Below are 21,830 nucleotides of genomic sequence, written 5' to 3'. Positions count from 1 at the left end.
TGTGCATGTCTACTCTTTGACAATTGTATGCATGTCTACAACTTAGGGTTAACTGACAAAATGGTTGTGACACAAATGTACAGATGATAGGATTTTGATAAAGGAACTCATACTCAGGGTTTATAGCTGTCATGATTGTAAATGTAATGTGATTTGCAAGAGTTTTGTTTATTGTTTGGATGGGAGGGCTTTCAGGAAAATATTAGTAGAATGGTTAATGCCTTTTTTTACAGATTAACTAGAATAAAATTGCTTATCTTCCATTTCAGACAATCCTTTGAATAATGAAAGTTCTCGAACTCACTCCTCTGTTATTGCAACAAGCAAAATGTCTGTAAAGACCTCAATCTTTCACAAAGATGCTGCTACGCTAGAACCCCCATCTTCTGCTAAGATTACTTTTCAGTGTAAACACACAAGTGCCCTTTCTAACCATGTTTTGAATAATGAAGATTTCGTAGAAGACCTCACAAAGCCAAACACAGAAACAAGACCTGAACTTTCGGTCCATTCTCTTACAAAAGAAAGCGCTTACTCAGCAAAGTACCCAACTCCATTCAGCAATAGTACCCATGCAGAAAACTCTCACAAAGAGAGTAACAAGAAAGATACTCTCCCAGTTCCTTCGTGTGGAAATAATATTTTTGACTATGAAGATGATATTTCATCAGTGAACAGACCAATACCTAGTAGGAAGTACATTAGCATCAGAAAGGCTGAAAAGGATGTGTCTTTTATGCATGTGGGCCGCCACATTGGTGACAGCATGTTGAATAAAAACTTATATAACTTTTCTGATTTGAGCCACTCCAAAGGTAAAAAGTCTTCTGAAGTAAATGAAAAATCCAGCAGTGCAAGTATAAATAGTTTTTTTCCAGCAACAGTTACAGAAAATTGTGAATTGGTGTCTTGTTCAGGAGGCAGTCGAACTGTGGTACATTCACTTGAAAATAACACTGATGAAGGTGGCCTTAATAAACTTAAAATTAGGTATGAAGAATTCCAGGAGCACAAGGCAGAAAAACCAAGCCTCAGTCAACAAGCAGCACATTATATGTTCTTTCCTAGTGTTGTTCTCTCTAATTGTCTCAGTCGACCACAGAAGTTAGCTCCCGTGACATATAAGTTACAGCAAGGCAACAAACAGTCCAGGTTGAAACTGAATAAGAAGAAGCATAGTTTTATCAGTCATCAGGAGCCTGCAAGTATAAATGATGTTGCATCAGTGAAGGAAAGTTGCTATACACAAGGTAATGCTTGTAGTAGCATTCCTGATAAGGACAGTGCTTTACCAAGTGACTTAGTTCAAGTTCCTCTTGAGGCTTTTGAAAACAAAATGCCTACGAGTACTGCTAATTATACTGACTGTCAGTTTGCAGATGGATCTCTTGAAACTGAGCAGTCATTTGGACTATGTGGGAATAAATACACACTCCGAACGAAACGGAAGGTAAACTATGAGACTGAAGACAGTGAATTGAGCTTTGTCGCACACAACGCAAAAATCAATCTACCTCAACCGATGGAAAGTGTTGAAAGTTCAGATGGGTCTCAGAAGTCTCGAAAGCGTAGAAAACTTTCTAAAAAATTGCCACCTGTTATTATTAAGTATATTATCATCAATAGATTTAGAGGGAGAAAAAATATGCTTGTTAAACTGGGGAAAGTAGATTCTAGTGAGGAAAGAGTAGTACTCACAGAGGAAAAGATGAACTTATATAAAAAGCTTGCACCTTTAAAGGACTTTTGGCCAAAAGTTCCTGACTCTCCTGCAACCAAATATCCTATTTATCCACTAACACCAAAGAAAAGTCACAAAAGGAAAGCAAAACATAAGTCAACCAAGAAAAAAGCTGGAAAACCACAAAAAACAGGTAGTACAAACATTAAAAGAACTTTAGCTTTCAGAAAAAGGACTCACACAGTTCTTTCTCCTCCTTCGCCCTCCTACAGTGCTGAAGCTGAAGACTGTGACTATAACTATAGTGATGTTATGTCTAAGTTAGGTTTTCTTTCTGAGAGAAGCACAAGCCCAGTAAACACATCTCCACCTCGCTGCTGGTCTCCCACTGATCCAAAAGCAGAAGAAATTTTGACCAACCTGGACAGAGAAGCTTTATTTAGTAGGGGGCCCAATATATACAACAGTAAGGCTGTTAATACTAGTGTAGGAAAAAATACTCGAGCAAAAACTCAGGTTAAGAAATGTAAAAAGAAATTTGCTAGCACCACTGTATCTACAAAGAAAAAGAAAAAGATTAATCAGGCCGATAAGACACCAGATGATGGAAAGAAGAAACCTAGAACAAAACAAAGGCAAAAAACGGCTGAAAAAGTGTCCTCAAGAAAGCGTGTTGTATTTAAAGATGAAAAAGGAAATAGTCGCTCTACTGCAGAAGTAAAATTTGTGCTGAAACATCAAGATCTGCCTGAGATTTCGTACAACTCTGTCAGCTCTCAGCCGCTTCATAACCGGAAAGACAGTCCTCTTTCTGGCTATTCAGTGGGATATCTACCGTCTGCACAGTTCCCTTCAGCAACTGATGCACAAGGTAATTCTTCAGGCTGTTTTCATTCACTGATGGAAATCGATAAGCCTGGAGATGCACAGTGTTTGCCTGCTCCACGGGAAGACCCTCATTTATCTTTTGCATCTATTCCTGTGGCATCTGGAAGGGAAGTACCACAGATGAACTCTCAAAGGCCCAGGACACAGAGTGCTATATTTAGAATGAAGGATTCTGCTCTCATTCAAAACATATTTGATCCATCTAATCACTCAACTCACATAATCCAGAATGCACACATCTCTAAAGAGAATACTTCTGCAAAAGCAGAAGAGATAAAAAATTTGCAAATCAGATATTTACCACCAGCTGGGAAATTAAATGAAACTCGTGACTCTTTGGACACAGCAAAGATGGATCAGTTGCATGCCTCTAACTATTTGCATTGTAAAGAGAATAATCAACAGCAGATTTTTTGTTTACCAGAGGCATCTAAGCACTCTGATCCATGTCCTTCTATTCTTAAGCCATCTGAGGAAAACCCAGGACCACTTCAGTTGCCTAAGAACTGTTTTGTAACATCTTTGAAGAGTCCAGTGAAACAGTTAAATTGCGATCAAAGCCAGAGAGGATTTATTTTGGACATGGCACATTTTAAACCTGAAACAGTAAAACAGAGGTCTCTGTCAGAAACAACCATACAGCCAAAACCCATCTCCCAGTATAAAAACAGGAATATAGTGGCCCCATCAGCATTTGGTGAAGGACAGTCAGGCCTAGCTGTTTTGAAAGAGTTGCTCCAAAAGAGACAGCAGAAGGCTCAGAATGCAAGTGTTACGCAGGAGCCGTTGCCGAATAAACCCCAGCTGAGCAGGGGTGTACCCTGCCCTCTTGAACAGAATAAAGCCATCAAAAGGTCACGGTCAGTAGCATCGTCAAGAAAATCTCGTGCTCCCAGGAGTACAAAACCTAAAGAAAAAACAGTAAAACTTTCAAAAATGGAGTCTTTAAGCCAGCAGATCACTAGTGGCATTGATCACTCTGTATCTGATGACAGCCCCATTTTTTTTTCAGACCCTGGTTTTGAAAGCTGCTACTCACTTGAAGACAGCTTATCTCCAGACCACAATTACAACTTTGATATTAATACTATAGGGCAAAGTGGATTTTGCAGTTTTTATTCTGCAAGCCAGTTCGTCCCGGCAGATCAAAATTTGCCCCAGAAATTCTTGAGTGACGCAGTTCAAGATCTTGGTTCTGGGCAAACAGCAGAAAATGACTTTCTGTGTCATAATGACCAAAAATCTGAGGAAGAGAAGCAACATTCTTCAAGCACAAGTAAATGGATACGGTCTGGTTCCCTGAGCCCTGAGCTTTTTGAGAAAACCTCACTAGATAATAATGAGAACCACTGCCATAGTCAATGGAGGAAAAACGTTCATTCTTCAACTTCTAGATCTAGTTTTATTGATACCTCTTGTACGCCAGAGACCGAGGTCTGTTTAAATGAAAAATTCAAATTGAATAGAAATACCGTAAGTAAAGAGAGATTTCTTAATCTTTCTCAGCCAACCAGCTCAGACTGGATTCCAAGCCACATTAGAAAAGAAACCACTTTTGAGCCCTGTCAACCACTTGATTCAGTTAGTACCTCATTTACATCCATATTGTCTTCTCCTGATTGTGAACTTATAGATGCAGCTTCTGAGGATTTAGAATTACACGTTTCAAGAAACAGTGAGACATTAACTCCAACTCCAGATAGTTCACCAAGATCAACCAGTTCTCCCTCACAATCAAAGAATGGAAGTTTTACACCTCGTACTGCTCACATTCTTAAGCCTCTCATGTCCCCACCCAGTCGTGAAGAAATTATGGCCACTTTGCTGGATCATGATCTCGCAGAAACAGTTTATCAGGAACCATTTTGCAGCAATCCTTCAGATGCTCCAGAAAAGCCGAGGTACTGTGTTAAATGCATTTCTGTCTACATGTGGTTGTGATTATAAAAAATTTAATTTATTCCTGTAAGCAGTTCTATGCTGTTATGTGACACAGATGCATGAAAGATCTCATCTGATATACATACATTTGAAGTTGAAAATTACTGTACTTCCAGTCCAAATACTCATTTTCATTCACGATATGTTGGGGTTTTTTATTGCGTGATATTGTTATAGTAAGTGGGAATGTGCCTTCTTGGTTTGTAAAATAAAGATACTGCTCACAGGAATTGCATAGTGAAAAAACTGCTTTTCTCTCATCTTGAGGACTGCCTGCAATGCAGTTCAGAGCAAAACGGTAATTCAAACTAGTTTTCTTCACAGGGAGATTGGAGGGCGGCTTCTCACAGTGGAAACTAGACTTCCAAATGACCTCCTTGAGTTTGAGGGGGACTTCTCATTAGAAGGTCTACGACTCTGGAAGACTGCATTTTCAGCAATGACAGAAAGTACTAGACCAGGATCTCCTCCTCATTATGGTCAGTCTACTGTTAATAAAAGAGAAAATAATAGCCATAACACTAGTGAAGACAAAAAAATAGTCATAATGCCATGCAAGTGTGCTCCAAGCCAACAGCAAGTTCAGATATGGCTTCATGCCAAAGAAGAATATGAACATTTCAAGAAATTGCCTAAGAATCATCCTGCTGAGCTGGCAAAGGCAGCTGAGAATTTCAGCTCTGCAGTATTGTCTGAAGAGAAATCTGTAGAAGTAATAAAAGTAGCTAAAGATTTAAATTTATCTAGCCCAGAAGATGAGAGACCTATTGTGCCTACAAAGAATTCTCCTGCCTCTGTGGCAGAAAATACAAAAACACAAACCAAGGAAGCCTGTGATAAGTCTATAAGCACTATAGGAACTTCTGTAAATACTGAAAATGACATAGACTCTAATAAAACTTCATGTGGAAGCAAGACACTTACTACTTCAGCACTAGAACACGATAAGGAAGAGGAGGAGGAAGATTATTACGTCAATTACAGTTCACCAGATTCTCCAGTGCTTCCTCCTTGGCAGCAGGTAGCGTCTCCAGATCCCAAGCAGTCCGATTTAGAAGACACAGAGTGGAAAAATCAGGATATTATTTTGTCTTCTATGGAAGGAAATGGTGCAGTACCTGTTGGAAGTGCACAAAACTCTCCATCCACCCAAGAGGACATTAGGACATCCTTTGACACATCCCCTTTTCCAGTTAATGAAGATCCTGGAAATTCCATTTGCTTACATAGTACACCTATTGTGCAGAGAAAAAACCAAGATGGAATACCTGAAGTTCTTGGTTTTACTCCTTTATCTGCAGGTAAATCCCTTAAGTGATTGTAATGATACACTCAAAAAAAATCTGTATATATTTCTTTTAACATACTGACAAAGTACTTATATCTCCTCAAAATATATATTTAAAACTAGTTTTGGAAAGGAAAAGGCCTGTGCAGTATTGTTAAAGTAACTACTGAATTATTTTAAAAGTCTGGAAGTAGAACACTCATTTGCTTCCTAATAGTCTCTAGCATCTGAACTCTGACATGATGGTTAAAAGCTTAATTTAAAATATTGCTTATTCGGGGGATTTTGTAATATTATTGACTATATTGCTTGTATTTTTTGAAACATCATCTCAGTGTAGAGTGTGAATAATACTGCAGTTTTCAAGGTGGTAAACATGTGAGGCTTTGTAACTTACTGGCCTTGTACTTTTTGTTCCTAAATATTCATAAATACCAAATAGTAATAGTTGTGCTTTGAATTTGACAAAGGATAAAGTTGTATTTGCTTATAAATATAATATTTGTCTATAATGTTAACCAAATGCCTCTGGATGTTTCTACCGTGTTGTTCAATGCCTAGATAAAACTATTGAGGCTAAGTAGTGTTGCACTCATGTTTACAGAACCAAAAGCTCAGAAACTGAGCCACAAGAGGGGAAATAATACTGATGGTCTTCGAAGAGTACTTCTAACCACACAAATGAAGGTAAATTAAGATTTTAAGTACAGATGTATTTGTATTATGCCGCACATACACATTTCCATTCTTTTTTCTGTGTTGTTTTTGTCTTCTGTTAAGATCTTGAAAATACATTTAAAATGGTTGGGTACAGTTGTAGAATCAGAGCACACACAAAGTTAGGAAGAAATCATGAGTTTAATTTGGGTGGAGCAGGTGTGAATTGGAGATTAAGAGTTTTATATTTTAGGGTAGTGAGAGACTAATGAAACACTAGAGACACCATGTAAGGATGTTGTTTTGCTCTTTGATTTATAACATCCTTTTAAAGTTCTGTAGTGATTTCCATTTTTGTATGTATACACACACAGACCAGCATACATTTACGTGTCTGTATGTATATTAGTTTTCAGACAATGTTCTAAGCATTTTCTGGAAACAACGAGGGCAGTTATAATGTTATCCTGACAGTAGAAAGGGATTGGATTGCATAAAATGATCACTCACAAGTTTTTCCTAAACAGTTTTTCTGCTCCCCATGTTGGAAACAGAACAGTGGGCTAGGTGCACTACTGTGGAGTGATCCAGTAGTTTTTTCATCCCTGTATGCTGGTATTCACCCATATCAAGTGCGTACTTAATGTACCCTTAATTCAGTGCCTTAAAAAGTGATGACTAAAACAGAGGTTTCTGACAAATTGTTGCTCAAGAGAGAAGACAGAATTTCTGGATTCCATGTCCTCAGATTTCCAAGAAAGCTAGCGTGGGATTGAGTTTGGGGGGGGTCGTAGGGTTTCAGGGTTTTTTGGTTTTTAGGGGTTTTTCTAAGTATCTCAAACTGCCTCTTGCTTTACTGTGAGGTTTCACTAAAATTATTGCTAAAAGGCAGAAAGATACAACTCCTGTTTCCATGTTGGAAAATTACATGAGGAGATAGTAAAAGGTTTTCTCTTTTTAGTAATTAATGGTGTAGCATTTGCATTTTCATTGATAAATATATATTTTAATATTGCGTATTATTTAATATTGCATCTGAATTTAGCAACCTGTGATTTTTCAAAATTATCCTGTGCTTTTTTCTTCTCCTGCCCAATAAGAATCAATTTGCTGCCCTTGGCGTTCCAAAGAAAGAGACTTCTCAGATTGAAGGACCATCTTTAAATAACACTTATGGTTTTAAAGTCAGTGTGGAAAACCTGCAGGAAGCAAAATCTTTACATGAGGTAATTTACTGTTACGTGTCATTATAAAAAATTGTCATTTATCGGGCCATTTTTATAATGGCAAAAATTAAAAATCTTTTCCTCCTTGGTCCCTTCCTGACTTAACATTTATTAGTGTGTGATGTCTGCAGCTTTTAAATAGTTGATCTACCAGTTTCAGCTTGATCTCCAAGTGCCTTTAATAGTATTGAACTAAATTTCACAGTATTCCGGTTGATACGATGGTAAATCTTCCTTTAAAAATAAAAACAAAGGAAAGATCAGAAGGAAGAAATAAAAAGTTTTGTATAAAAACATTACTTGAAAAAATAATTGACTGTAATTTTCATGGATTGTTTCCTTAAGAAGTAATGCACCTGACATCATTCAGTCAGGCCCTCCTGGTATCTCTACTTGTTACCTTCTGAACTTGTTGGCCGGTTTCTACTACATTTAACAAAATGGTGCCTGTCTGAAAGAAGGTCTCTATATATTTAATGTAGATGAGTGTTCGGTCTGGGAAGAGGAATCAAAATTGGTGCTGGAGAAAGGGAAGCAATGTAAATACAGTACCACTGTGTTTGGCTGATAACTGGCCAACCAGTATCTATATATGTGCTCCTAGACAGTCACCACATCCATGGCTTGGAATTAGCTGTTGACCAATTTGCAGATGAGATGGGGAGATAGCAGTTTTATGTGCTGAGTAGATAACACAGGGGAAGCCACAAGAAACCGATAATGTTGCAGGAAGTGGAGACAGGGTTTGGATAGTAAAATTTCACTTCAGTGATGGCTGTAGTGATTCTAGGATGCAAATCTAGAAGAAATCAGACTGCCCCCAGGGCAGGTTACATGCACAGAAGTATTTGTAACTCTTCCCTCCTAATCCCTCCAACCTGTCCATTAATCCACATTATCAGCTATATTATGCAAGACAACAGAGCAAAGATATAGAGTTGAAACGATATTAAATATTTATTGTAGAGTCAAAACTTGACAGTATATAGGGATTAACATTTTCTTAATGTAAACCATTCTGCAAAAAGCTGTGGCAATATAATTTATTAATGCAAGTGAAGAGGAAGTTACGTATTCTTCATACCTTCCTGTAAATGACTTAGTCTTCATGCTTGCTTGCACGTCTTGGGTGAGGGAGGGAAAGGAAAACAAAGACCAGGAGTGATTCCTTGTTCTTGATCAGTTCAGAAATGTAATTCAGCTCGATATACAAAGCTGTTTGAAAACTCTACAGGAATTTACAATTGTTGACAGTGAACATGATCTGGTTTTTTTCCTATTTTCTGCTTTTGGTAGAAGAGTACAGTACTCAGAAACACATACTGAATTTTCATAACTGAGTATAAAAATGTATTAAGTGATTAATCTTTTTTTTTCTAAGATGGTGCTTTTTGCAAAAAGTGAGATCCAGAGATGCATATTTAATCACTTCTGTTAATTTTCAGGTGTGACCTCTTAGTTACAATATAATATGACCATATAAATGTCTGCACTGTCTTAATTTGCACTAATAATCTCCTCTTAATTTTTTACAAATTAACTTACTGTGTTTATTTGTTGGTAGGTCCAACACCTTACCCTCATCAGTATGGAGTTACATGCTCGAACGAGACGAGATTTGGAACCAGACCCAGAGTTCGATCCGATCTGTGCTTTATTCTATTGCATTTCATCAGACACAGCACTGCCAAATACTGATAAAAAAGAAATCACTGGTGCTATAGTGATCTATAGAGACAGGACTCTCTCAAGCCAAGGTTCTTATTTCTTTTTTCTTACTGTATTTTACAAAAATGCTATTTCATACTAATCAAACAGTAGCAAGCAAAATGTAATTGAGTACCTATATTACTGTGTATCTCATTTAATTTTGTCTTGTTGAATGGCCATATTAAATATAGAGTTTTCCTGCTTATATCTTCAAAAGAACTATTGCATGAGCTGTAAACCACAAATAACATACACGTGTGCAAAATACCGATGTTTGCGTACTTGTGGACAAGCTCCTGCAGTGTTCTGAAAGTGTAAAGAGGAAAACCTGCCTTTACTTTCCTACTCAAGTTGCTGGAAGCTACAAGTAGAAAATGTTAAAAGCAAGACAGTATGTTTTATATTTTACTTAAGGGTTATTTTTGTGGTTTTATCTGATCCTTTTAGGATCTAAACAGGGGCCCTTATTCTATTGTACCTTTTTGGCTTTGTTTAGACCAGTGATACTCAACCTGTGGCTCTAGAGCCGGATGTGGCTCTTCATGGCCCTACAGGCGGCTCTCGCAATGTAGGCATCTGATCGGCGCTCCACTCTATCAGGCAGCGCGGGGAGCACTGAGCAAATGGACCAGCAGTGTGGGAGTCGCTGAAGTTCCCCCTCCCATAGGGGGAAAGAAAAGGAGCTGCTGGGATCCCCCCACAGGTAAGAGTAGAGATCACCTCCCACCCAGCAGCTGTGGGGCAAAATGGGGAAAAACTTGCCCTTTTGCCCCTTCCACCCCTCCACCCCACTCCTTCCTAGCAGCCAGAAGGGATTGAAGACAGAATGCTGCTAGGAGAGAGGATGCTGATGTGTCATATCGTGATGTATCAATGTGTGGTGATGTTAAGGCAGCATCATCACACATTGAAGTGTCATGATGGAAAAAAAAAAAATCACACTGTTGATACTTGATTTATATGGTGCTCTGCAATTCCATTTTATACAGAAGTGGCTCTCCAGCTGTTAAAGGTTGAGTACCACTGGTTTAGGCTAGTAAAAAAATCAAACAAACAAACAAACAAAAAAACCAAACAGAAACCATCCCCAGAGTAGTCCTCTTTCTTTCAGAGTTTCTTTGGCATTGTGATGTGTATTAAACCACAAAATACTGTCTAAAATTTTAAGTGTGGACAAAAACCTAGCAAAAATAAATTTAGCATTAAGGCAACAGCTTCTTCTTTTACCAGTTTATTTTTCAAAGTATTGTAGATATTATATCATGTTAAGTTCTTATTATTCTCAATGAATTTTATTCTGGTATTATATGCTTGTTACTATCTTTAAAAAATTTATCTCCATTACCTTATTAAGTGAGATTTTTCCACAGTATAGTCACTATGGCTCACTAGGTGTGTGCCACTGATAATTTATCAAGAAAAAGCTCTCTGTAAAGAGGTCCAGTGATATTTTGAAAAAACAAGGTTCTGATCTGATTTTTTTAGCGAAATAAAATGATGTGTTTAAATGTTATTGTGACATTCGTTGTTTTAATGGATATGTACTGTCAATACTTTCTTGGTTAGAACTTTTTGAGATACCTGTGGAGTGATTGGCGTTGAAATACACCTTTTTTTCCCCTTTCTGTGTTACAGTACTCATTTTAACATTTATTTCTGAAAGCACTTTTTTTAAATTCTCAATCCTCAGAATGTGTCAAAGTAGAATACCTTGTAAAAACTCCAGTTTTTAAAATCCACAGCATTGCCTTAATAGAAATCTTACTATCTGTCGTATAGAGAAACTGAAAACACAGAAGAGGGGTTTTTTAATATGGAAGGCAAATGACGAGTTCTGTATGCATACAAATTTAGATATTATTCAGACATTATCAGTGTAGACGCTCCTAATGTCACTAAGTGAGCAATTGCTCATGTTTTTCCATTTCTATTAGTAAATCAGCAATGTGCTGAAAAAAAGTACTGTTATTTAGCATTTTCATTCTGTAAGGCTTTTTACAAAGCACTACTCTAAGCTAGCAATTAAAATATATATTTTTCATGAAAACACTATGTAAGCTGTTCATATAGTCCTTCAATATTTCTTATTAAAAATAATTTTCTAATAGGTGGACTCTTGTACATGTAAAATGGTGAAATTTCTCTTGAATCATATATCTGACAATTTGTGCAGGATTACCACTAAAATTTACAAAGTGAAAAGAATAATTTTTTCCACTCAAGAGGAACAAAATAAGTCCATGGAATTAATTGTGTTAATTATTAGTGTTAAGGATAAAAACAAGTTATGTTCCATATTTCTTTTTAGTTGTATGTTTTATTCTAAAGCAATATTGTTGACTGAAGTAATGGAGTTCCTTCTAAATTGTAATGGGTTTTTTTACTTTTATTTTCTAGGGAGCAGAGACCAAGCCCCCTTGCTCACAAGATCTGGAGTTACAGGACTAGAAGTCAGTTACGCTACTGATGAAAGAACTCTTTTCCAGGAAGTAGTGAATATTGTAAAAAGGTAGCATATCTGTACGTTCTGCTTTTATTTTTCAGGCTTGGAACAGCAGATTTAGTTCCTTCAACCCTTACCAGTCTTTCAAATACTGATTTTTTTGTTGTTGTTTCCCTCAAAGGCTTATTTCTAGAGTGGACAAGCGTGGTGGTCTTTCAAATAAAAATACTTTTTGCTTCTCTTTTTCTCTGACAGCAAGAACATTGAGATCCTCTTAAGCAGCTGAGTTACAGTCTTGAAACTAATCAGCCATATAAGTAATCTTCTTTAACATATAACTTTTCCTGTTAACCCCAGAATTCATTACACATCTCTCTCTGAAACTCTCAGAATAGTAGTTATTGACAGTGCTGAGAGCTATAGAAAATCCCTCAGACAAGAAGAGTTTTCTAGAAACTCTGAGGCAAGACAGAAAGAACCCTACATGGTACTGAAACTGCTGTGGACAGTTTAAAATAACGGTTAGCTGAAAAACCAGTTTCCTTCATTAGCTTTGTCTTCTCTGAATGGAAATCCCCTGCTCCATCAGACTTGGAAAACTGCTGGTTTTCCCCATCTCCACCAAGGCTGGGAAGCCTCTTTGGAAGCCCTCTTGGCTGGTGAATAGGTGGAACCACAGACGTCTCTCCAGACCCTACTGACAGAGGTGCAAACCTGTAAAATTGCAAAGAAAAATAAACAGATTTAAACTATGAGTCACCCTGCTGGAATAGAGGCACAAGAAAAAAAAACTAGGCAGAGTACATTTGCAATTCTTTCTCTCTCCAACCAGAAAACCTCTGATGAGAAAGACTTTGACCAACCCCATGAAGCCAGAATACAAAAAGAGTTGCTGAATGCAACCAACACAGGGTGGGTCCTGACAGAGCAGCAGATCCCTGTTCAGAGAAGACAAAATTCAGGTAAGGAACATAATTTTATTTTTCTCTTTCTGGGAAATCTAGTGCTCCATCAAACTTAGGAAAATTACTGAGAATGAGAAACTATCAATAAATTAAGAATTCTCCACCAGTTGTATGGAATTTGAGAGAACTCAGCAGTTAAAATACATATTTATCGCTGAAGAACAGAAGTCATCTATATCTGTACATATTGAAGGCATTACAGAATGAAAAAAAGCATGCAGTTTTGGTGTACTTCAAGATGGAATGTAGCAATCAGCAGATTGCTGACTGAGAAATCTCCGCTTGAGAGATCTTCTCTAGCATGTGCTATCATGCCTTTTTGCTGCCACAACTTTATCATCAAAGATTGAGTTAGTTAACTTGTATTCCTGGAAGATGAAGGGTTTGATCTATTAATGGAGAGGCAGCCTGCTGTCATTGTCTTAGCCTACTATCCTCCCTCCTCTATTAAATAACACCTCAGGTATCAGACTTCTGATGAACTCTCAACAAAGATGATTTTGAAACTTCTACTGCATCTACAGTTTGCTACTCTTTTCCATCCCTTTATTTTCTGTAGCCTGGGGAAAAAAGAATAAGAAATTTTGTTGGAGTATATGTTTTGTATTTCTTAAGCACAAAATGAGTGTCTTGGCCCAGAATAGCTTTAACTGAAGGTAAAAGTATGATAAAACTACATGATTGAAAAGTAGTGGACTGTAAAAGTCTTCCTCAATGAGAAATGAACAAGGAAACAGCTTTAGTGAAAATCAGTAATTATTTTATAAAAAAATCTTCTGTTGCTCTTCTTAGTGTTATTTTTCCCACCACAAGCTAGGTACTTTGGTTGTTCTGATAGTGCACTTAATAGTAGGTCTGATAGGTTAGAAGAAAAAAACTATCGGGCCATGTTTAAGAAACATTACCGCTTCAACTTCATAGAGTAAAACTCAAAATCACCTCAATTTTTCAGCTGAGGATCGTATCAGTATCTTATATGCTGATACATGCTTTAGGCTAGATAACAATAAGTTCTTGTGACCAAATAGCATGTCCAGCATGACTGCAGCTTGCTTTTGGTTCATGTTCTTGGTGTCTTTGGCTGTTGGAGGGAAGGATGGAAGATTGAAATTCTAGGTTCCTGGTATAATGAATGACAGAATATCTGTTCAATATTGATTGTCAATATCATGAACAGACTTAATCAACTTTTTGGAGCACTGAACAGAGAGTAAGAAGGAAGGAGGAATTGTCTTATGCAGTCCAGTTTAAGAATTCTTGTTCCCATTTCTAGTCATTCTCTTAGTAGTTGGCCTAATTCTTTCTCTTATTTCATATATGTGAAGTTGTGAAACATACTCATTTGTTTCAAGTTCCAGCCTTCTACTCCTCTGCTTAGGCCTTTTGGGTTTTTTTCTGTCCTGGTTACTGAAAATAAAAGAAGGTTGATTCTGTCACTTCTTGTCAATAGATGTAAACTCTGGAAGAGCACAACAGAGAATTCTTGACCACTATTTCCAGCACACAGATGAGGGCAAAGTGATTCCCGGACAATTTGTAACTTCCTGCAACACTCTTAGCTCATCGATCTCTTGTTTTGACTAGGCTTCTGTCACTGAAGAGTGTTTCCCAAATCTAATTTTTTTGTAGCAGAGCTAAAGTCAACTCTCTGTCAACTGACATTGAGTATTGCTCCTGAAAGTTCACTGGAATTGATGAGCTGAAGTTGGATTCAGTTAACACCTTCACTGTGAAGTTGTTCAGCATGTGCTAGCTCTGAATGACCACAGTAAGATTAATGTGTTTCTGCCTAGACATCCATAAAGTAAATACCAGGTTAAATATTCTTCTGTGGAATTAGTAGATGTTGTCTCTGATTAACTCAGAGCTGTTGGCAAACAGAATTATCATCTCGAGCATAGATGTAGACCGGAAGAAGACCTGGTTGTTTCTGTTGAATTGTGATCTGTGATTTCATCTATACTGAAAACTAGATTTGTCCAAATACTGAGGGAAATAAGGACCTTTATTTCTAGGAGATTATTACTGAGAGTGACTTATCTGTGAAATGGGAGTACTTACAAGTGTGAGTACCAAAGTCTATGTAGAGACAACTTTAATTCTAAAAGGTAGTGAAACACTGAGGTTGAGGATGGAGAGACAGGGAACAGACAGGAAGAGCCATGGAGGTGAGTTTGGAGGAAGCAGGGAAGGATAAACAGCATGGATTTGCAACAAAGAAAACCATCGATAAATTGGTTCTTGGTACCCTGACAACCATCTTAGAGCTTGAGAGGAAGCTGCACCTACTAGGGGTCCAAATTTCCCTTCTTTGGTAAGCTATCCTCTAGCTGTAAACAATTAAAAAAAAAAAAAAAGGGATTTCAGCTCAAAACTGGCAAAAAGCAGCTGAGAAACAACCTCCTTCCCATCCTGTGCAGCCACTGGGGATGATCTACAACCACAGAGATCCAAGTTGTACATTTTTTTTCTTGAAATGGAGCCTGTATCTGTATTGCTGTCCTGAAGAATTCTGTCATGCTGCCTGAACAGCTTCCTTGAATAAACCCTCTCTTTATCTTACGGTGTAAGCTGCACTGAATTGTGAGAAAAATTGGAAGAATCTGTCTGCTTGAGAAAGTAAGAGAACCATCTCTCTGAGCCTGAAGGCAGGAAAAGGAGTAAACATATTTACGTAGCTCCATAAACTAGCCAGTACAAAACACAGGAAAGCTGACTGAAGAGGAGGAGGTGGAAGGGAATGCTACAAGAATGTTTGTCTTGGAGATTTAAAACGTGGGAAAATTAGAGATGTCCAAGCCTGATGGAGCAGTGGATTCCCATGAAAGAGAAATTAAATGTCTGGGCCTCTCCTACACTTTTAAGGCATACTGTGCTTTTCTTCTATAAGTGCAGATACTACTAGATAGTACAAAAGGGCTGGTCCTGCAGGCATGAGAGGAGCAAAATTTTGGGGAATTCATGTAGGAATGCACAGTCTCTGTCTCTGTGACACACAGAGAACGTAGAAACAGGATGGGCTTGAAAAAAAGAGTAGTAGATTCACTGCTGCGTGAGACTTACCAGACACCCACAGCTCTCTCTCTCCGTGGAAGTAGTTAAGTAGTTTTTGATAAAATTACAAAATGAGAGTATAACATGAGACTTTACTTAAAAGATTTTGGGGATAACATTTGCATAATAATTAACTGTTAATGTTTAACACTTAAATATTTTGTATAATGTTTTTCTTGTAAGGTATAATGCTAATGAATTTCTTGTTTGAATACAGTGCATTATATTTCTTCTTCTATAAATGCTCTAGCAACATTTTCTTTTTAAAATAGGGATGTGTTAAACTAACCTTCTTTTTCCAGGCCAGTATCATCTTCTGTGGCATTTTCCTGTAGAAATCTTTAATGTCCTATATCAACTTTATGGATTTTTATTGTCTAAGGCAAATGGAAAAATGTTTCAGATATTTCAGTTTTGTATTTGAGTCACCAAGTATTCTGTTGCTGTGCACAGTTACTGCTTTTGTCTGTATCCTAGGTGTGACCTAATTTTTCCCCCCCCTTTTTCCCTTAATCTTAGCTGGAAGAAAAATAGCAGTCAGGAAAACCAGACACATAATAGAAGGGAAGGTATAACTGGGAGCTTTAGTATTCATTCATGAAATTGTCAAATGAGAAAGAGATGTCATAACAGCATATACTACTTAACTGGAAAGGAAAATAATCGCATTTCTTCTCTCTGCAGCATGTATGGGTTGAATGTTAATGCTGTTGTGTTTAAATCCTGCCGGCATAAATACTGCTTTTCATCTTTGCACAGAGACTGGCAACAGCATGCAAAACAGTATAGTGCCCATCCTTTTAACAAAAGAGCACTATGTTGGCAGACGCACCTCTTATTCTTGTTGTGTTAGTCCTAGCCAGCAGCTTTCAAATATCAGTATTACAATTTACTAGTTTCTTGCATTTGTAACAGCTGGTCTCATTACAATTTCTTTTAATAAAACAGCTTACACTGATGATGAAGACCAACTGCATAGTATACTGTAAAAATTGTGAGAAGGGAGAATGAAACATACAAAACTTGTCCTCTTAGCTCACAGCCTGTCGTCTTTGTGGCACCGCATGAAAAGGGTTGAGAGACAGAGAGACTTCAGCTTAGCTCACATCAACTAAACTTGGGTTTACCTGTTCATTTTCCCATTTGGAATAATGTCATCTTTTAGCTCCAGATGTCTCTTCTTCTGTAATAGGAAAAAGAATACCACAGGAGGTCTTGACAGATAACACACTGGTTCATTGGTACAGCTGCTACATGAGATTGGGCTACAGGAGAGGGCATTTCTGCAGCATAAGTTGAGGCAGAATTGATCAACAAGGAAATTAGAAGCGAGAAACAACAGTGTCTCTTGTTAGGTGCAAGAAATCTGATAGGTCTGTTGAACCTGTTTTGTAAGGTAGATCTTACGCATGCTGTCATGCAAGAGTTTGGTGTTCTAAGTATTGTTCAGCAGAAAGGAGCTCTTCAATTTAATCTATCTTCATTTTTTCCTTTGGAGATAATTCAGCAATACACTTGTGAATGCATACAGATACACATAAAATACATGTATGTGTGACTTTCTGCAGTATTTGAGCAACTCAGTTGCTGGTAGTATATTTATTTTTTTTTATGCTTTTAGAAGGATACCATTTGGATCCAAGTTTTATATATGGGCAAACTGACATTAAGGGACTGTGTTTACAGGGAATTTACATTAAGGTTTGATTTCACCACTTACTGGCTATTCAACCTTGATTTTCCATGTAGATAGCTTTGTATGACTTTTCATCTAACTGAAACTTAGACATCTGTACTTCATTGTTGGTGTCTTAACTAGCTACCCTCATCACCATGGAAGTTGAATGGAAAGAGCAGGATCTCATTCTACAAGAGGTGGCTAAAATATAAAAAAAAGATTACCCAAAGAAGCCTTTTTTGTTCAATGACAATAAAGAAACCATCTTAGAAAACTTGAGGTGACAAAATTAATTGAAATGAGACCCTTCCCTGAATGAATACATGTGCAATGTATGTCTGGTTGGGATGGAAAAGCAGAGTAAGTCATGTGCTGTAAAGTGATAGTCTATGACTCACTAATGTACCGTTATAGGCAATCCCTAATGGCCTGTACAAGCAAGACTGAGTCCAAAACTAGCACACTGTTTTTTTTAAAAATCGTTTGAGTGATAAGCTTTCCAATTTACATGTGAATTTCCGCAAAATTGTGCTAAAATATGTGATATTTAAGTTAGATACAATTTATTTATGTGAGAAAATGCATGTGTCTGAAAACAGCATAAACTAAAGTGCTTTTATGTCTTGTCTTATAAAACATCTTCCCATTTGAAGGATACTAGAGAAACAGTTCTTGAGATTATATGCAGATGGATTACAGAGGTCATTTTGTTCATTAGGTTAAAAGAGAATAGGAAGATTAGGTCCAGAATTGATGGAATGTATTCAGTTTTAATACAGGGATATTTACAGTAGTAATATAATAGCCCACTAAAATTTTAAGTAGGAAGTGAGAAAGGTAATGCACTGTTGGGCAAGTTAAAACTCAAAGTAACTGTCCTTCATCACAGGTGGTAGGTGCCAATGCAGTTATGGCAACTTGCTGCTTCCAAACTGTATGCTTGTTTCAGTTCAGAACAGGCTTAAAAGAGCAAGCAAATCTCTGGCATAATGAATACTGTTTTATGTACCACATAAGCAGTTCTTCACGAGTTTCTCATTCACATTTGCATCTATCATGGAACCTATCTGCATAATGCCTTGCACTGTGTAAATCTGCAAGTGTTTTCCTTTTAGAATTTAGAAATCAGTTTTCAAATATGAACATAAATGAGTACTTCCCTGATTTTAAATAATCAGTAGTGTTTTTCAATATGCTATAGTTTAATTATCAGAATTAATTTGAAAATATGTTGATTTTTGTAACTTTTCTTTTATGCCTGTATAAACCATCACATAATTTCTTATTTCAAAGCTTAGATGGAGCTATTCATAATTTTGGAATGTCATTTGGCAATCGTTTGTTGTGCAGAGCAGCAAGTGGTCATAACTCTTTTTGATGCTGATTTCGTTGCTGGAATGAACTGCAGGCTAGCTTCAGTCATTTGTCCATAAATTGTTCCAAGTAGCTTTGGGTTTGTACCATTGGTAGAGTAAGCTTCCAAAATGACTAAATTTACTGCATCCAATCCTGATGATAATTTCCTCTCTCCAAAACCAAAGAATCATTCTTTTGACATGAACAGCAGATAGCGCAATATCATAGAATCAACTGGGTTGGAAAAGACCTCCAAGATCATCAAGTCCAACCCTTAATCAAATACCACCATGGTTACTAGACCATGGCACTAAGTGCCACATCCAGTCTCATCTTAAAAACCTCCAAGGATGGTGAATCCACCACATTCCTGGGCAGCCCACTCCAATGTCTTATTACTCTCTCTGTAAAAATTTCTTCCTAATATCCAACCGAAACGTCCCCTGGCAGAGCTTAAGACCGTGCCCTCTTGTCTTACTGTGGGTTGCTTGGGAGAAGAGACCAACCTCCACCCGGCTACAACCTCCTTTCAGGTAGCTGTAGAGAGTGATGAGGTCTCCCCTGAACCTCCTCTTCCCCAGGCTAAACAACTCCAGCTCCCTCAACCTCTCCTCACAGGACTTGTGCTCGAGTCCCTTCCTCAGCCTCACTGCTCTTCTCTGGACCTGCTCCAGCACCTCAGTATCCTTTCCTGAACTGAGGGGCCCAGAACTGGACACAGTACTGCAGGTATGGCCTCACCAGTGCTGAGTACAGGAGAAGAATCACTTCCCTGGTCCTGCTGGCCACACTGTTCCTGATCCAGACCAGGATGCCATTGGCCTTCTTGGCCACCTGGGCACACTGCTGGCTCATGTTCAGCTTCCTGTCAATCCAAACTCCCAGGTCCCTTTCTGCCTGGCTGCTCTCCAGCCACTCTGTCCCCAGCCTGTAGCGCTGCAGGGGGTTGTTGTGGCCAAAGTGCAGGACCCGGCACTTGGCTTTCTTGAACCTCATCCCGTTAGAATCAGACCATCTCTCCAGCTTGTCCGGCTCCCTCTGCAGAGCCCTCCTGCCTTCCAGCAGATCAACACTCCCCCCCAACCTGGTGTCATCTGCAAATTTGCCAATGGTACACTCGATCCCCTCATCCAGATCATCAATAAAGATATTAAACAGAACTGGGCCCAACACTGATCACACTACGAGTGACCGGCTGCCAACTGGATGCAGCACCGTTCACCACCACTCTCTGGGCCCAGCCCTCCAGCCAGTTCCTAACCCAGCACAGAGTGCCCCTGTCCAAGTCGTGGGCTACCAGCTTTTTCAGGAGAACGCTATGGGAGATGGTGTCAAAGGCTTTGCTTGAAGTTCAGATAGACCACATCCACACCACATCCACAGCCTTCCCCTCGTCCACCAGGCGGGTCACCTGATTATAAAGGGAGATCAGCTTGGTCAGACAGGACCTGCCCTTCCTAAACCCATGTTGACTGGGTCTGATCCCTTGTCCATCCTGTAGGTGTGGTGTGATTGCAGCAAATGCAAAGTGCTAGTTCTTTTACTTTCTCTATAATGCTAGAAATCAAAAACTTACTTTAGAATCCTCTGCTTTATGCAAAAATTGTATCAAAAAATGATTCCCTCACAAGTAGAAGCAGGTGATAAAGGGAAATTTTGCTAAAGCCCAAATTGTAATAAAGCAATAGTCATACTGAGTAAGAAGCTTTAAATATATTTCACTGGAAGTTATTGTCTATGACAGAAGTGTGGAGAAGCTCTTTTCTGGAGCTATTCTCAAAATAATTAGTAACTTCAAAGTGAGTAGTCATCTGCCTTTGGCTGGGACTCACAAGCGAGGAAGACACTTCCTGATAAATTGTGAAGCTTCATTTGTAATGGCTGTGATACAGCTAACTCAGTATTTGGGGAAAGGGTGTTCTCTTATATTCAACAGTCAGGAAATGTCGGCATTTTTTTATGTGCTAAGGATGCAAAAAATACAGAGATCCTGTTAAACCAAGGCCCCTGTCTACTTCTCCCATAAACTAAGGTCTACAAACCTGCATTCTGTTGTGGGGTTGGGCATAGACTGTGCTCAGCCTATTGTCCAGTCCTCCACCCCTTGACCGTTGCCCTTTTGTCATTCATTTGTATTAAATGCTGCCTGCTGGAACTCAAAACCCCTTGACTGAGCTGCATTGAAAGAATCATAGAATCATCAAGGTTGGAAAATACCCTAAAGATCATCTAGTCCAACCAAAAAGCTTCCCACTGAAGCTTCTTTTCTTTTTTTTTTGCTATAAGAATGACAGATGTTACTTTGGCCAGTCTCTCTGCCCAGTCCAAGAAAATCATTCTTAGTCTCTTTGGCAAGTAACCAGATCTCAACTTCTGATTTTAATAGTGCCTACTCAAAAGGTAGGTGATATTGGCTCTGAGCTAATTCCTACCTGTGCTTTGTCTTTGAAGGCATGTTGTTTGTCCTTCTGTCTAGTCAGCTCTTCTCTGAGCCTTATTGTAAGGCAGGCAATTACTGTTTCAGGAGACAATTCTGACTTTATTGTACTTAAACCAGCCAGCTAGAATGAGATACAGCATAAAATGAGTTTTTTCTGCATATCTTCTAGAAAGAGAGTTTCGTAAAGGAAGAGATATTTAAAGAGAACTGGTAGATATGGTTGCTTTGCTCTGTGTTTCATTTTAGACAGCTCTCACTCAACTGCAAATTGTAACTCCTAATAAAGGGTTATCATTTAGGACCAGAAGTGCCCCATGATTACTATAAGCTACACTGCAGCATGCATGACACATTGTTATTTGCAAAACATTCAAGTTAACCTAGTGGCAAATCTAGTGGCAAATTCTGTTCCATAGGCATGACTGTTTCATTCCACATCTGTCTTGTGCCAGTAGCTAGGTTTCAGTTTATACTCGATACATCCTGATTCCATCAATAAAACC

General features: G+C 38.3%; 1 protein-coding gene across 2 annotated transcripts in view; it reads left to right on the top strand.

Annotated features, from left to right (window-relative positions):
- Window positions 1-21,830, top strand: part of REV3L (REV3 like, DNA directed polymerase zeta catalytic subunit) — a 125,466-nt gene that overhangs the window by 75,151 nt on the left and 28,485 nt on the right. For both annotated transcript variants that reach the window (XM_027742119.2, XM_039379828.1), the window contains exons 13-18: window positions 270-4,470; window positions 4,835-5,811; window positions 6,403-6,485; window positions 7,556-7,681; window positions 9,246-9,438; window positions 11,789-11,900. In XM_027742119.2, the coding sequence (XP_027597920.2) occupies window positions 270-4,470; window positions 4,835-5,811; window positions 6,403-6,485; window positions 7,556-7,681; window positions 9,246-9,438; window positions 11,789-11,900 (5,692 nt within the window). The remainder of the gene's footprint in view (window positions 1-269; window positions 4,471-4,834; window positions 5,812-6,402; window positions 6,486-7,555; window positions 7,682-9,245; window positions 9,439-11,788; window positions 11,901-21,830) is intronic.

The sequence above is a fragment of the Pipra filicauda genome, unplaced genomic scaffold, assembly GCF_003945595.2.
Source record: "Pipra filicauda isolate LSUMZ 115617 unplaced genomic scaffold, ASM394559v2 scaffold176_size3548034_pilon, whole genome shotgun sequence".
NCBI lineage: Eukaryota > Metazoa > Chordata > Aves > Passeriformes > Pipridae > Pipra > Pipra filicauda.
This window is presented reverse-complemented; position numbering and strand designations above follow the sequence as displayed.